Below are 14595 nucleotides of genomic sequence, written 5' to 3' on the forward strand. Positions count from 1 at the left end.
GTCATGAGAGCATTAAGAAGCATTTTCCTTTAATAATGCCAGCAAGTCTGCTGAAAAACCTCATGACATTAGAACACATTTTAGGGTTGCAACTGTTAACACCTCCATGAAAAGCACTGCTAATAAGGCCAGAGGCAGCAAGCTCTGCTGATTTTTATTTTTCTGGTGCATCAGATTCTTGGCCTACCACTAAAAAAGCCCTTTGTGCCTTTAGTGCAATTTAAAGGCAGGTGGTACTTATTCTCTAGCACAAGTGCTTTGACAACAACAGCAGCAGCCATTTTGGAGCAGCCTCTGTATACTACAATCAGCTACAATCACATCTAAGTGAGCTTAGAAATGTTAAGTAATGATGTCCAGTATGCAGTAAATATAATGAATTTTGTCTCAGATTCTTAATTATATTTTCAGAATACACAGTACAAGCTCCCTGTGTTACTGCAGTGGGGAAGTTTTCCCTTTTCAAGGTAAGCCTTCTGCACCTGCTGCAAAAGAAGGACTTTGGCCTTCGTATTAAACTCTGAAACCATTGAAACTGTGTCCTGCCAGCCTTAACTTTCAATGTTTGAATTTATGTCAGTGAACATTTGTGGAACCATTTTGGATAACTTTGGATTTGTGCCCTAATTTGATCCTGCCTGGCTGCCAGGGTCACTTGATTGAAATACTAGATTCTCTAAAACCCCATAAACGAACCACACAAGGTCAGAATGCTCTGGCCATGATTAAAGGTAAACGTTAAACCCATAATGAGCCCAAGGAAGTCAACATCCACAATACTTCTCTCATCTGTAAAATTTACATTTACATACAGTTATTTTAAAATAAGAGGCCAGATTTTAGCTAGATGTTTCATTATCTTTGAAACAAAATAATTTATATTAATGCTTCAGCTGATATTGAAAAGCTTAATAATAATTTTATAAACATGGCAGCTGTTGTTACAGAAACACACACACACAATATTGTACATTGTTCCTGTGCTTTGATTACTGATGAATCATACTCAGTAGCATTTCTTCTGTAATTCCTGCCTCGCATATATATAATCTATATGAATATATGTATGAAATTACACAGAGTTTCATTTATGAAGTAGATAAATGGAGCTATGTGCAATTGTTAAAGGTGACCATATTTACAGGCAGTCGGACCATCTCATTCATGTTGGTTTTAAGCAGTATGTTAGCAGAACAAATGCTTTATGAATTCAGGGTATTCATTGTCTTAGATCTCTGGGTCAGGACCTATGTTTTTCCCCAGAGTGTGAAACTTGACAATAATAGGTTTCTATTTCATGAATCAAAGCTACCATGTGCTATCACAATAAAAACATCAATACATACTCTTGTAGAAACAGCCCTTTTCAGAGAAATTTTGCCTTGTGCTTTAGAGTGAGCTGTATTGGTACTTGAGACTAAGGCATAGAGCACCAAAGTGTAGCACCTAGCAACAGATTTTACAGAATTTGTCCAATATCAGTACATCATTTTGGAGAGGAATATATTGACTCTCTAGAGTGGTGAAATCCACTCCTTTTGCTTTTGTGCTGCAAGTCAAGCATATTCATGAAGATCAAACTATGTATTTAAGAATACTTCTCTCACATATACCCCCCATCCATGCCTGCTAGAATAATGGCCTTGCATAGTGGTTCCTGTACATGAAAATCTAATTGTGAGTATTTAATTTCCAAATACCTTGTAAGATGAGAATAAAGATAATTCTTAATTCCTTTCACTCAGATTTGCTGAAAACACAACTCAGATTTTGTACCTTGAATAGTATTTTTAGCCCCCTGAACTCTTAAACATTAAACTGCTGTTCTTTCATGTTTTTAGAGTTGCCATAAATTGAAGCCACATGAAGTGTATTTTACTCCAGTGTTTCTCTATTTAAGGAAAAGTTAATGAGTAAGATCAATCTAGAAAGAGCTTGCAGCAAATTTGTTTGGAAAGACATCACATGCATGATCTCAGTCTTTGCAAGAAACACCGTCCTCATTTTTTGCCCATCATAGTATGAATTTCCATTTGTAGGTAGAGTCAATCACAAGCTCCATCCTCCATCGATGATTAGTTCATTACCAGTCACATAGGCAGACTGCAATTACATAAAATAAACAATGATTTGAAGTAATTTTTTCATGGCTATTAATTATAGGGAAACGCTTTTTCTTTAAATTAAAAAATCTGCTTTCTTTTTACACACCTTATTTTTTGTTTTACAGAAATACCTGAATAAGTAATATAAGATCTAAATATAAACAAACATGGAAATTGAAGCCTTTTACTTAATTCAAGGAAGTGTGGCAAAAATAGTATTAGAGGCGTTAAGATGAGAATGCATCCTGAGAATAGAAATTTACAAAAGCTAGACTTCAGGTATCTTACCTGCAGGAAAAAATACCTCACACTATGCTGTTATAAGCTCCGTCCAGCTGAGCAGAGTCTGACCAGGTCAGCCAATAATTATAATGGGACCTAATTGAAAACTTGGACTATACAGATAGTGGGGTAAGCAACTGAGCTGTTGAGATTCTTCCCTATGTTAGTGCTGAAACACACTGAATATATTGAAAAAATGGAATTCTTTTTACATATGGTTGAAAACTCTGTGAGCAGACAGGAAGCAGCAGACTGGAAAAAATTATTAGTGTTATGGAAATACTAAAACCAAGATGAAGTTGAGAAACAGATTACTGATAGATAGCAACATTAATACTGAACTAAATCCACTGGAGTATTTTGACATGGACATTAGGACTGCTGGACACATCCAGACAAATCCAGTCCAGTTTTTTAGTCTCAGTAAATTTATAGCAGCTGAAATAACGTTGGTGTGTGCTCATTAGTGTTGGTGCTGTTTGCAGCGGTCATCAAGAGTCTCGTGTGTGACAACTACAGTGGGTCTGTTGTTTTCCTTATGCTGGAATGGCAGATTCACCCTGAGCATTAGCTAAAATCTCCAGCAGCTCTACACAATTACTTGCCCTTGAGTAGCAAAGGTACGGGATGACTTCTAATTCTACCTCCTTAAAACATGATCTAGCCATAGTGCAAGCTTAGTAAAGCTGACAAGCTCATTTCTCTTACCATTCAGGATGATTGGGGTCAGTCAATTTCCTCAGGTGACATGAAACCACCAGGCTACCCTACTGAACACCCAATGCCTTGCAATCAACATCAACATTCAGAGTACTTTTTGTATCGCAGGTTGAACTCAGTAGAAGAACATAATTTCTTATTTTTGTAAAAATCCAGCTCAAAGACAATATAAATCATCCTGAAACAAATACCCTCTCCACTGTGAGGCAGCAAAGTAGCATGGGATTCTGTGACAGGACATTTTATTGTCTATACTTACTTCATCAGAGGCCAAGTAGACAAAGAGATGGGCCACTTCTTCAGCAGTAGCCATCCTGCCAGTCTTTTGTCTAGCCAGAAAGTCTTTCAGTGCCTGGATGTACAAAAGCATTTGGTATATCAAAAATAAAAAAGCAATTATTTTAATCTGTTGACATGTACAAAGCAATATTGGAAACAGGCCTCTAATCATAACTTTCTTTAGTGCACCAAGTAGGGATGTAATGCTAGAAAAAATATAAAATCAACAGCAGTGTTAATTTCAGGCTGAAAAAAAGTAGGAGGCTTTTAGACAGCACCTAAATCTCTGATTCCACAATAAAGCCAACAAAAAATCCTTCTTCCTTTGGTGGTAGATATTCCCATGTCTGTTGCGGTGGCTAAATCCACTTTACACCCCCCAAGTTACCCTAAAAATGATCTCTCCCTACAACGCTGTGCTAGAAGGTTCTTTGTCTAGATTCTGCTGGTCACTGGCCCTCTCCCCCCTCCCATCCCTTTTCCCATTGGCCCTGTTATGTCACTCAACCTTGCCTCTGTCCCCTAGCCCTCAGACTATTGGTGTTGGATGCTCTGCCCACCTTTGGGAACTCTCGGGATAAAACCCGCACGGGCGTTCAGTTCTGGGTTCTTCTCGTCTCTGCCCCCGTCAGGTCTGTTGTGATTAAACGCCTCGGAATCGCATGCAGAGAACCCCTCTCGCCTCTCCATCTCTGGTTCCTGCATAAACTGTGGGTGTGAGCGGCTGTTCGCGGCTGCTTGCGAAGGTGAGATTGTGTGCACGTGTAGGTGCTGGCAGAGTGCCGCTGCCTGAGCGTCTCCACGAGGGACCCAGTAGGGATAAACGCGGCACCAATCCACCGAAACCCTCTTCCATACATGTCCTTCAAATGAGAACTTGCAACTACCTACTAAGCATCCCAAATAATGTTGAAATGCATAAGCCAGAATGCTCTGTCATGTTTTTGCACTACCTTGTGGCTGACACATGCCACAATAGAAAAAGTCCTCTGGTTTTGCACTGGATACTGTAACCTACACTTGGAGTAGCTTTCATGGACGAGAGACCCTCTGCATTCACTAAGCAATATTATCCTTCTGAGGCTTCAGTTCTGTCTGGCCTTAAGGCTTCTGTTGCAAGTACAAGCTGACCACGCTTTAAAAGGAGACAGTAATGTTAAGTTATCCACAGTTCTCTGAAATTGAGGACATTTTAGAATATGGACAGAAGTGTAGCTAAATTTTTTTTTTTAAAAGAGAGTTAAATATATATACACACGTGACCAAGCTAATAAATTGCTTTCTCACCTGTTCTGGGTTAGGCCGGGCTTGGATTCTTTCCTGTAAAGACGGTGTGTCAACAGTTCCTAAGCAAAATTTTAAGTTCAGTGTTAAAACTCAACTGCAACAGCAATCATGACAAAAGTTTATTTTTTCTATTTGTTCTATTTCTAGGTGTAACTTCATAATATAATTCAGGAGAAAGACTGCAAAGCTACCAATACAGCACAGAATTTTAAATTTCAGTAGAAGGCAAGAGTTTGGAGAATTAGATTCAATACTTTTTGGATGGTTAAACAACGGTCAGACTGTTAGCAAGCTCTTGCCCGCTTCTAACTTCCTAGACTGGATCTTTGAAAACAACCATTCAAATACTGTGTAATGTATCTATAAAGTGCAAATACCAGGTTAATCAGACTAAACATACAGAATAACAACTTTTCTATATTAAGCCTTTCAAGCATGCTCTGTTCTTTTAGACTGCTGGTAACTTCAGTTGCCACTTGCAAGTCTATTCTTTGTTAAAAAAGCCAAACTAAACCTGGCCCTCTAGCATCTACTCCTAGTTTACAGAATAATGTCAGAACACTTACCAGGACATATGCAGTTGCATCTGATGCCTTGTTCAATGAAATCAGCAGCCACAGCCTTTGTGAGCCCAATAACTGCTGCCTTTGAAGTACTATAGACACACCTGCTCACAACCCCTAACAGAAGGTCCGTGTTAAGGCAGCACAGAAACATAGTTAAAAAGGAAAAAAAGAAAAAAGGAAGAGCCAACTTTGTTCAATATGCACCTGCTTCTGGACTCCAGCATTTCCTGTAGCAACTGTAGCCTCTCTATAAAGGCAGGCTAGCTAGAATGCCGACTGCTGGAATTCTACTCAGGTATACACCAGAGGAAAGCACACAATCTTTCAATTGTGTAAATCTGGGAAGTAGTCTAGAAAATGTAGCAAGCAGCAAAGATTGAAGAACAGCAGAAACCCATCTGTTAGTCATGATCAGGCTTCCTTTGAAAGCATAGTTACAGCACTTATGTAATTGTCATTTCTTCATTTTATCTCTGAAGAACACATGTAGCAAGATACCACTGGAAGGAATTCCTTTTTAGCTAATAAAAACTGGTAAAGAGGATGCAACAAAACATTAAAAACGCTTGGAAGTAAGGATCTTGGAGTTTCTGCAATTTTCCATCTGTGTCCTTGCATTTATGTTTGAGTTGAATGTGTTCACTTTTTTTTTCTTACTGCATCCCTCTGCAAGATTTAGAAATATCGTTGTGCAATATTTATTTCGCATATCCATCATCTTAAAGATTTATATAAGGACCTCTAGCAAGCTACTGACCTTTGATGCTGGATGCCACAGAAGACATATTTATAATATTTCCAGATTTCTCTTTAAGCATCTGCAAAAGAGTACTTATGTCACTTGAATGCAAACTATTTTGTCATCTTCAGGTTCAGCAAAATAGCCCACAGCAACTCACAGAGCAGCCCTACATGCACCTGATAATCAGGGTAACAAAGCTTAATTGGCATGGGTAGGTGCAAAGTCTGAAATTCTCACTCAGTTCCCCTGAGCCATGTCAGGATTGAAAACTACGCCAGGAAAGGATTTTTTCTTGGGTCACCACCTCTACATCATTGCTCTCTTGTCACCACAGTAAGTTACCCTACACAGACATCTGCTCATACCATCTACTAATGCAGCAACTCACTGATCCCACTCAAACTCTTCTTGTTTTGGAGAAGACTAAAGCACAACACTCTGTGAATTGCAGCTAATTTTCTTTAAGTTATGACCTTTTTAGGCATCCTAAAACCTGATATGCCTGAAGTTGTTAAAAAACCCCAAACTTTGAAAATTAAGAAAAAACCTACCCCCAAACAAATGAAAAACCAAATCAACCAAGCAAAACGATCTGGAACAATACTGAATAGAGTAGTTGTCATCCAGTCATGGTCACAGCTTTCAAACTTGGCCTTTGCATTTACAGGAATGCAAACACCTTATTCAGTCCACCAGTTTTTGCAGACCCAAACCTAGTGATTATGTAAAACCAAAGAAGCATCCTCGAGGTGCTACAGTCATTGAATTGTTCTGCTCTAATCAGCATGTTAGCATCAGCGTCCCTGAATTTCTCCACATGGCAGTCTCCAGAGCTGTATAAAATTCATGTTAATATACATTATTTTAAAATATTTTGTAGCAGTAGTATTGTGCAGATGTGTGCTGTAGTATAATACCTTAGCACTGTATTGCAATGGCTCCCTCACTGCTCTGCATAAAGTCTGAAGTATTTTAGCTAGTTTACATAGGTCAACTCCCCAGATAAATATTCTCTACCATATCCTTTAGATAAATTGTCTACTCGAAATATTATGCAGTGCAGAGAATGTTTTACAGTGGGATCACTGTAATCTAAGGGCTCCCCTATCCAAAGCTGCACACTTGTATTTTGTATATTGTCACAGGGGCAACAACTCTGATTTCTCACACTTTAAACAATGCAGCAGAGACTAAAAGTCATGGGCAGCCAAGCCTTGCCTTTGGAAGGAACGTCTTGATCATTAGATACATGCTGCGAACATTGAGGTTCATCGTGAAGTCCCAGTCTTGCTCCTCACACTCCAGAATGGTTCCATGATGAACAAACCTAGAAATGAATGCATGAAGTGGATTACAGCCTGTCATTTACATTTCTATGGCTTTTTATGGATCTTTTCCCACTACTATTTTGTAGAGGTTAACTTTTCCAACCTTGAAAAGGGGGGGGGGTAAGAGCTCTTTTGAAGAATGCCAAGTAGCAGTGTATTTCTTCTGATAAGTATCAAGGACACAATGCAGACTCAATATGTGCAACAAAATGATTGGCAATAGAAGAATTAAAAAAACCAAACTGGAGCACTAGCAGACTGTCATCTTTGTTTACTGTTGTGCTAAGGAGGGTCGAAGCCATCAGTACAGAGTACCCATAGAGTAGGGAAAACATAAATTCCAGAGCTGTTCTATCTTGGCCTGGGTTATGTGGCTGTGCACAAAAGGTCAGTTGTGATGAAAACACATGAAATTTTGTATTAAGGGTATAAAATACATTAAAACATAAGAAATAAAATGCATTGAAGTAATAGAAAGTAGCTCTGGAGGACAGGGAAAACCAGAAAAATAGTAGTAGCAAAGAGAGTCTGGTTACCCTGCAATGTTACAGAGGACGTCAATCTTTTCAATCTCCTTGGCCAGATTTTCTATCTGCTCCTTTTTGGTGACATCCAGAACCCGTATTTGAATGCCTGGAAAACACATGGTATTTGTTTCAATGTATTTGACTAAGGATAAGCTGATTATTTTTCTGATGTGCTGAGGATTGCACTTCAGTGAGAGCTATTCAGTGAGGATTCAATTCAGTGAGAGCTACACATAATGATTAAGTTAGTGCAGTGGTTAAACTGGGACAGCATGTCATGCTATTTAAAATTTCAGGAGAGAATTAAAATCATCAACTGTTTTTAATTGTTATACAGTGTGACACAAGCAGATGAGCTAGCATAATTCACCATAAAAACATTCCAAATAAATTGGAATTCCACTATACTCTCACATGGAAGAATGACAGAACTGATATAATCACGATAAACTTTCATGCTCATTATCATAGAGTAACAATTACTTGGAATTACTGTAAGACACTAGTTGCACGTGTCTTACAGTAACATGACATGCCACATTCTCATGTGTGGTTGATGATATCATCAATGAGTTTTATCTAACTTAATTCATGAGGAAAAATTATTTTGCATAAATTATTAAAATCATGAGGGCAGGCACACTGGAACAGGATCTTGCAGAGGTTATTGAGGAAATTCCGTCCTTAGAGATGTTCAGAACTTGATTAAACACAGCCCTGAGCAACCTGCTCTAACCTGTGCCACTTTGAGCAGTAGATGGGACTACATGGCCTCCAGAAGTCTCACCCAGAATATATGATTCTATGAAGTACTGTAAAACTGTCTGTAAAGCATCTGAGTGTTGTCTAAATTAAAGGAGAATTTGATTTGAAATGGATAAAAACCTGGTTTTTTTGAAGCCAAAGTGACAAGTCCATGAATAGGCTTTCTATGCCTTAGTTAAATGATACAGACACTTTAGAAGAGATTTGTGTATTCAATCAAACTGAAGACTAGTGATTAATATCACATTGGAATTACCTCTCCTGGATAAAATTCAAAGACCACAACATGCCAATTCTTGATGAACTATAGGTTGACTAATCTTATGTCTAAAGGATGGAAATGGCGCTGAGTATATGGAAAATTATTTCTTTCCTTGTGATCGTACTAGCAGAGGGAAAAAATGTAACATGTTCCCAAACACCCTCAGAAGGAACCTGAAAAGCCCTGAAGTTCCCAGAGAATTACAAAGGGATTTCTTGTGGTGAACTCCAGTTGGCAAAGACTGATAGGCTAAAAGCTGTGCCAGCTGTGGTTTTGTGTATTTTACTGTCACCCTGTAGTAGGAATTCATTAAATCCACTTTCTTCTCTCAAATCAAGTTAGAAGCATTTTCAGCTGTAAAATATATCCAAGTCTTATTTTTTATTTCAATATTGAAAAAATACTTTTACATGTAGTACCCCACTTGTGTCACTTAAAATTAGAAACATCTGTGCAAAACATGCTCCTTGAAGCATGTTCCTGTGGTGCCAGTAGAAAAGCACCTTTCATGTCTGAACATTTGTACAAACAGAATAGGTGTATCCAGTGTTGCTAGAATCAAATTTCTGAAGATATATGGATCCTACAAGTCAGTAAGGAATGCAGTAGAAGGATAGTTATGTATGGACCATAGAAATACAAGACACTAGGTCTACCTTCCTGTATGTGAGGTGTTCTCCTGATCAGAGAAAAGCATTCCATGCCTTCCAGAGTGATGCACTTGACAATTAGCCTAGTGATGCCAAAAGGTAACTGAAATGGGTGCTGTTCTGGCAAACAAATACCAACTTCTTCTGTGGCACGAGAAAATCAGTTATTCCACATGCTTGGAAGAGTGGTCTGTCTGATACGCTGATGTTGCAATATTTTACATCATCTAAATCTCTGCTACTTCACACCAGAATAAAGCCATGCCAACATCTAAAGAATTAGTCTGGATATTTTCCTATTTTCTGGCTTTTTGAAGTTTCCTGTCCTCAATATGTATCTCAGCCAGCCTACACAAAACTTGTAAGAGCTGAACCAATGCCTGCTGTAGGGCCATTTACCTGGATATTTTCCCAGTTCCTGCAGTTTAGACTCATTGATGTCTGTAGCAATGACTTTGGCTCCTTCTTTAGCAAAAGCCTGGACAATACAAGAGAAGCAGTTTATATTTAGATATTCCAGATCATACCAGAAATAAAATCTGTTTTCTTCTCAGGTCCTTTTTGGCTTGAAATAGAAGGTGGCTGAAGGCAGCTGATCTCTTGTTTTCATTCTGGGCATATCAGGGAGTTGCACAGATCCTGTGATATAGTTATAACTATGTAACTTTGCATGATAAGACAGATTTAAGGTGTTTTTCCTAAAGTAAAATCCATAAATAAAGAACAGTAACTAGACTAAGATAATGGATATTATTATTGTCCTTATTAGCTGCACTAGTAAGCACATTATAAATATAGGGCTAGAATTGTCTGTATTGTTAGATTCAAATGAAGTTAGGATATTTGACAGGCAAAGGCAGAAGTCATAAACCAGGAATTTTTTATTTTTAACAACATCCTTTGTATCCAAATCATTGGCATAGAACAATATTAAAGGCAGCATGACCTCTGATATTTAACCAGAGACATTGGTTCATTCTTGATGGTCTCCTCCAAAGCCTCTTTCTTTGTATTGCAATTACTGATAAATCAACAGCTAAGAAAGTGAACTCTCTCAAAAGTATTCTGACATCTTGGACTGTAGCCCCTCATCTTCAGCATAAGTGTCTCAAGGGCAGCTTAAGAGGATAGTGACATTAAATGTACCAGCCTTCCATGGCTTGCTGGGTATTTACAAAGTGAAACCATCAGGAAGATTATCTGCTCCTTGGACTGAGTGATTTATGTAAGAGTCTTCTCTTACTTAAAGATCACCAGTCTTCTGTGTTCTTAACCACATGTGTGAGAAACCAACTAGTCTGGCAAAAATCCTACAGGAGCTTTTCCTGAGTTGTTGATTACATTACAGAGAGAACAAGATAACTCTACTGGGTTTTTTATTTGTCATGGAAAAGGGAAGTAGCAGGAGAAGAACTGGTCAAAAGGAGTTACAGGCTAACTGGAAAGTTAATACATACCTTGAATTTTGTTTAACAGTAGTCAAACTTACTTTGTAAAGGGTTTCTTACAGTTGCTCATTGTGAACAATGCTGTGTTGTTAGTATCATGTAGACTTGGTTATGTCAATCATGAATATAGGTAAAATATCTTGGCTTTACTGTAGGGGATCCTCACAGTATCCAGCCTTAGAGCAGGAAATACTCCCTCTGTGTCATCTCTATTTTCTCCCAGAACAAAGCAACAGAGATATTGGATAAAAGGTACAGACAGTACCAACCATATATTGTTAGAAAAGCAGTTGCAGCTGTCCCCAAGTCTTGTTCTTATCATTATCTAACATCTCCACTCAGAGTTGAAGATCTTCATAAATTCAAACAGCACGAAGCCTCCATGATACAGCAGAGTGGCTACATTATTCCCTGATTTTTTCACTGCGTAGTTCTGGCTTCATCTATGGTTTATTCATTCAAGAACTGGTGCAGGTGTCATTGGACAAGCTAGAATGAGAGACCTTGCAAAGGCACAGCAGAACAAGCATTTTCCAACTTACAATAGCAGCTGCTCGGCCAATGCCCTGTGCTGCTGCAGACAACAGGATGATCTTCCCATCCAGCCGCCCCATGGTGCTCACCTGTGTAGGCACGGGATGGCACAGAAATTTAACAAAAACATAAGCCAACGCCACCCTCAGGAATCAGATGCAAACATTTTCCCAAAACTAGACATCATCAATCCAGGGTCTACCTCTGCCATCACAACTGTCCTGTTTGGCTGCAGTGTGACCCTTAGTGATCCAGGGTTCTGAGGGGCAGGGCTGCCCCAACCTTTTTTTTTTTTTTTTGTTATATGTAAGGACCTCAAGAAATCAAAAGGCATTTGAGCTCAGAAGTTAAGCTTCATTATAACAGAAATTGGATTTTATATTTTTTTAAACAGGCAAAAGAAAAAGCCAGGATGAAACAGCAATAATTCGTGCTCTACTGTTTCCAGTAGATGAAACAGCAATAATTCGTGCTCTACTGTTTCCAGTAGATGTTTCCATGGTGTTCTTAAAAAGCAGGTCTGTCTTCTGTTTCTCTCAAACTCCAAACTCTTCAACTTCCTGGACTGCAATAAATTCCACACAATACCCTGGGCTTTGGTATCTGCTCTCAGTTGTCTTAGGAATCTTTCAGCACAGCAGATTCCCAGCCTTAATGAAGCAAGAGAGTGTGGGGGGGTGAAGCTGCCAGTCTTGCCTCTTGTTCCTTGTTGTCAGGGAACACTGAGCATACCTGGGGCAGTTGGGAACCTTTAGGAGCTGCTACCTTAGTCTGTATGGAGCAGCTGAAAGGCGAAATACAGCCCTGTTCTGCCCCAGCACACAAGTTCAAGTGCTGTGTTAGGTTTAATTAAGTACAGCATACAAAAACGCAGGCAAACAAGTAAAAACAAACACCATCCTCTCACTCCTGTAGATTTTTGGTTATTTAAGGAGAAAATGACTTAATAGGATGCTCCAAAGAGCTTCCTAAAAAGTGAGGTCGCTGTGTTCCAGTCACAGTGCAGTATCTGGAGTTTGTTAACCAAGTTCCCCATAAGCAGAACTCCTGCATTTACACAATCCTCTGAGCAACTTCGTCTGTATAGATACGGATGTGGAAAGGTGTCATAAGAACACAAAGACTTTAAATATACACATAAGTCCAACACACCAAGTACTTCACTGGGAAATTAAGATAAAGGTGCCATAATCTTCCCTATGTTAGCAGCCAATGCTGTCCTCTAGAGATGCTCAGATCCATGCTGTGACTCAGATTAGTAAATCGAATTTAGTGCCCTACATTTTGAATAAATTACTGATTTCTCTTATTTTGATCAGAAATTCTGTTTTGTTAGGTGTTTTTCCTGACAAAAATTGCAGCGAAACTATTTTCCTGAAGGTTACAGATTCAACAAATCAGACTTCTGAAGCAGTTAATGGAAAAATTCTTTCCTTTCCAAAAGCCACCTGGATCAGTTCAAGTGCTTCCCCAAATCACCTTAACATGTGGGAAGCAAAATGCATTATAAATACATTTTTCAATCTAACCATCAGGTTTTATAAACATTTGCCATACTGATTCTATGAAGCATTTACAAAGAATTATTAATACAGTCACTCACCGAAAGATCTCAAACAACTTTGTTATATTTACTGACCCTTGTACAAAGGAAGTGCTAGAGGTTTGTGGTTTTTTTTACTGTGCTTGTTGGGAGTTGTAGTCCAAATGCTGAGTTTCTCTATACGAACGTAATTTCCTGTTGAAACACTGAGATGCTGCCATCTAGTGAAACTCGGGATTTTAAAAAAAGTGTTATTTTTCTCCTGCACAGGCAAGGACACTAAAGGATCACTAGCATTAGCTATGGGAATTCAAGACATCAGTAGGATTCCCACCAAAAAAAGGCCACAAACATCTTTTCCAAGCAATGTCTTTTTGCAATATAAACTATCAAATTCCAAACCAGGACAATACTTACAGGACTATTTTTTGTTGTTGTTAAACTGGTGATTTACCAATGTATCTTTTGTTTCTAGTGGTTTAACTTGCATATCTTAAAGCAGAATTAATAGCATTAGACTGAAAAATTCTAGGACAAACGAATTTAACTATAAGCTCAAACCAGACTGAAAGCTACCTGATAGTATTATTAAGGAATTTGGTGTCCTAAACTTTGTTTAGTTTGTCCTCAGAAAAAACACTTCTGTGGATAAACTGGGACACACATACACAAAAGTTCAGTTTATCCTGTCATTCTGCTAAACTGTGATAGCCTTTAAGGCTTTCTACATCAGCTCCCCAGTTAACAAAGTCTTTAACGACTTAATTTGCTAAAAGCATTTATCCTTCTGACCCTAAGCTTTTGCCACTCGAATTCAGATACAGACCTGTTGCAATAAGTTTTTGCTTTTTTAGTTCAATCACCAGAAAAATCACCAAATCTAGAAATGTTCCAAGCCAGCAATAATTAACAAAAAAAACCACTGGAAATTGTATATGAAAGAGGTAGATCTGTATATACACCTCCTTTCCCCCCCTTCTGAAAGAAAAGTCAGTCTAATTAATTTATTAGAACACCAAAATGCTGGTAGCCAAAGGAAATCCCTTTCATGATAGTAGGAAACTAAAAAAGTAACAAACCAAACCAAACAAAAACCAACCCAAAACAAACCCACAAATCTTCCAACCAATCTCAAAAAAAAGAAGCCACCACAAATACACCAGCACTTCGCATTTATCCCTGTCAGAAAATAAATACCTATGGCTCTGATCAGAAAGAAGACCGTGCTCAACTCTGTAGCGGTATTTAAAACTTGTATATTTCTGGCTCTTGGCTCATCATGCCTTTAAAAGCTTCCCAAAACACATTCCAGGTCAGAGATTGAGATAAATGCTTGCACTTCCTAGTAGGTAGAGTAGTTGGCAGTTTGCAGCTATTCAAGGTAAATAGAAGGTTGGTTTTTTACTAAAGAAGTACCTCTATCAGGTAAATAATCCTCGTGTGACTCTCCCAATTCCAGTAACTGCTGAATGCTCAGGAATACGTCAGTGTAGCCATTTGCTTGTCAGTTTGGGTGACCCAAACAGGACCTAGCATCCCTGAAAGCTTTATTCCTCT

General features: G+C 38.5%; 1 protein-coding gene across 1 annotated transcript; it reads right to left on the bottom strand.

Annotated features, from left to right (window-relative positions):
• Nucleotides 1–12: 12 nt before the first annotated feature.
• On the bottom strand, nt 13–13198 carry BDH2 (3-hydroxybutyrate dehydrogenase 2). Its single transcript, XM_048303293.1, has 10 exons — nt 13099–13198; nt 11504–11584; nt 9913–9991; nt 7846–7942; nt 7200–7308; nt 5997–6057; nt 5240–5353; nt 4674–4732; nt 3367–3459; nt 13–2103 (listed from the first exon to the last, which is right to left on the bottom strand). The coding sequence occupies exons 2-10, from the start codon at nt 11573–11575 to the stop codon at nt 2050–2052; spliced, it is 738 nt and encodes a 245-aa protein (XP_048159250.1). The 5' UTR covers nt 11576–11584; nt 13099–13198; the 3' UTR covers nt 13–2049.
• Between the last annotated feature and the right edge of the window lie 1397 nt (nt 13199–14595).

This window comes from Corvus hawaiiensis, chromosome 5 (assembly GCF_020740725.1).
Source record: "Corvus hawaiiensis isolate bCorHaw1 chromosome 5, bCorHaw1.pri.cur, whole genome shotgun sequence".
NCBI lineage: Eukaryota > Metazoa > Chordata > Aves > Passeriformes > Corvidae > Corvus > Corvus hawaiiensis.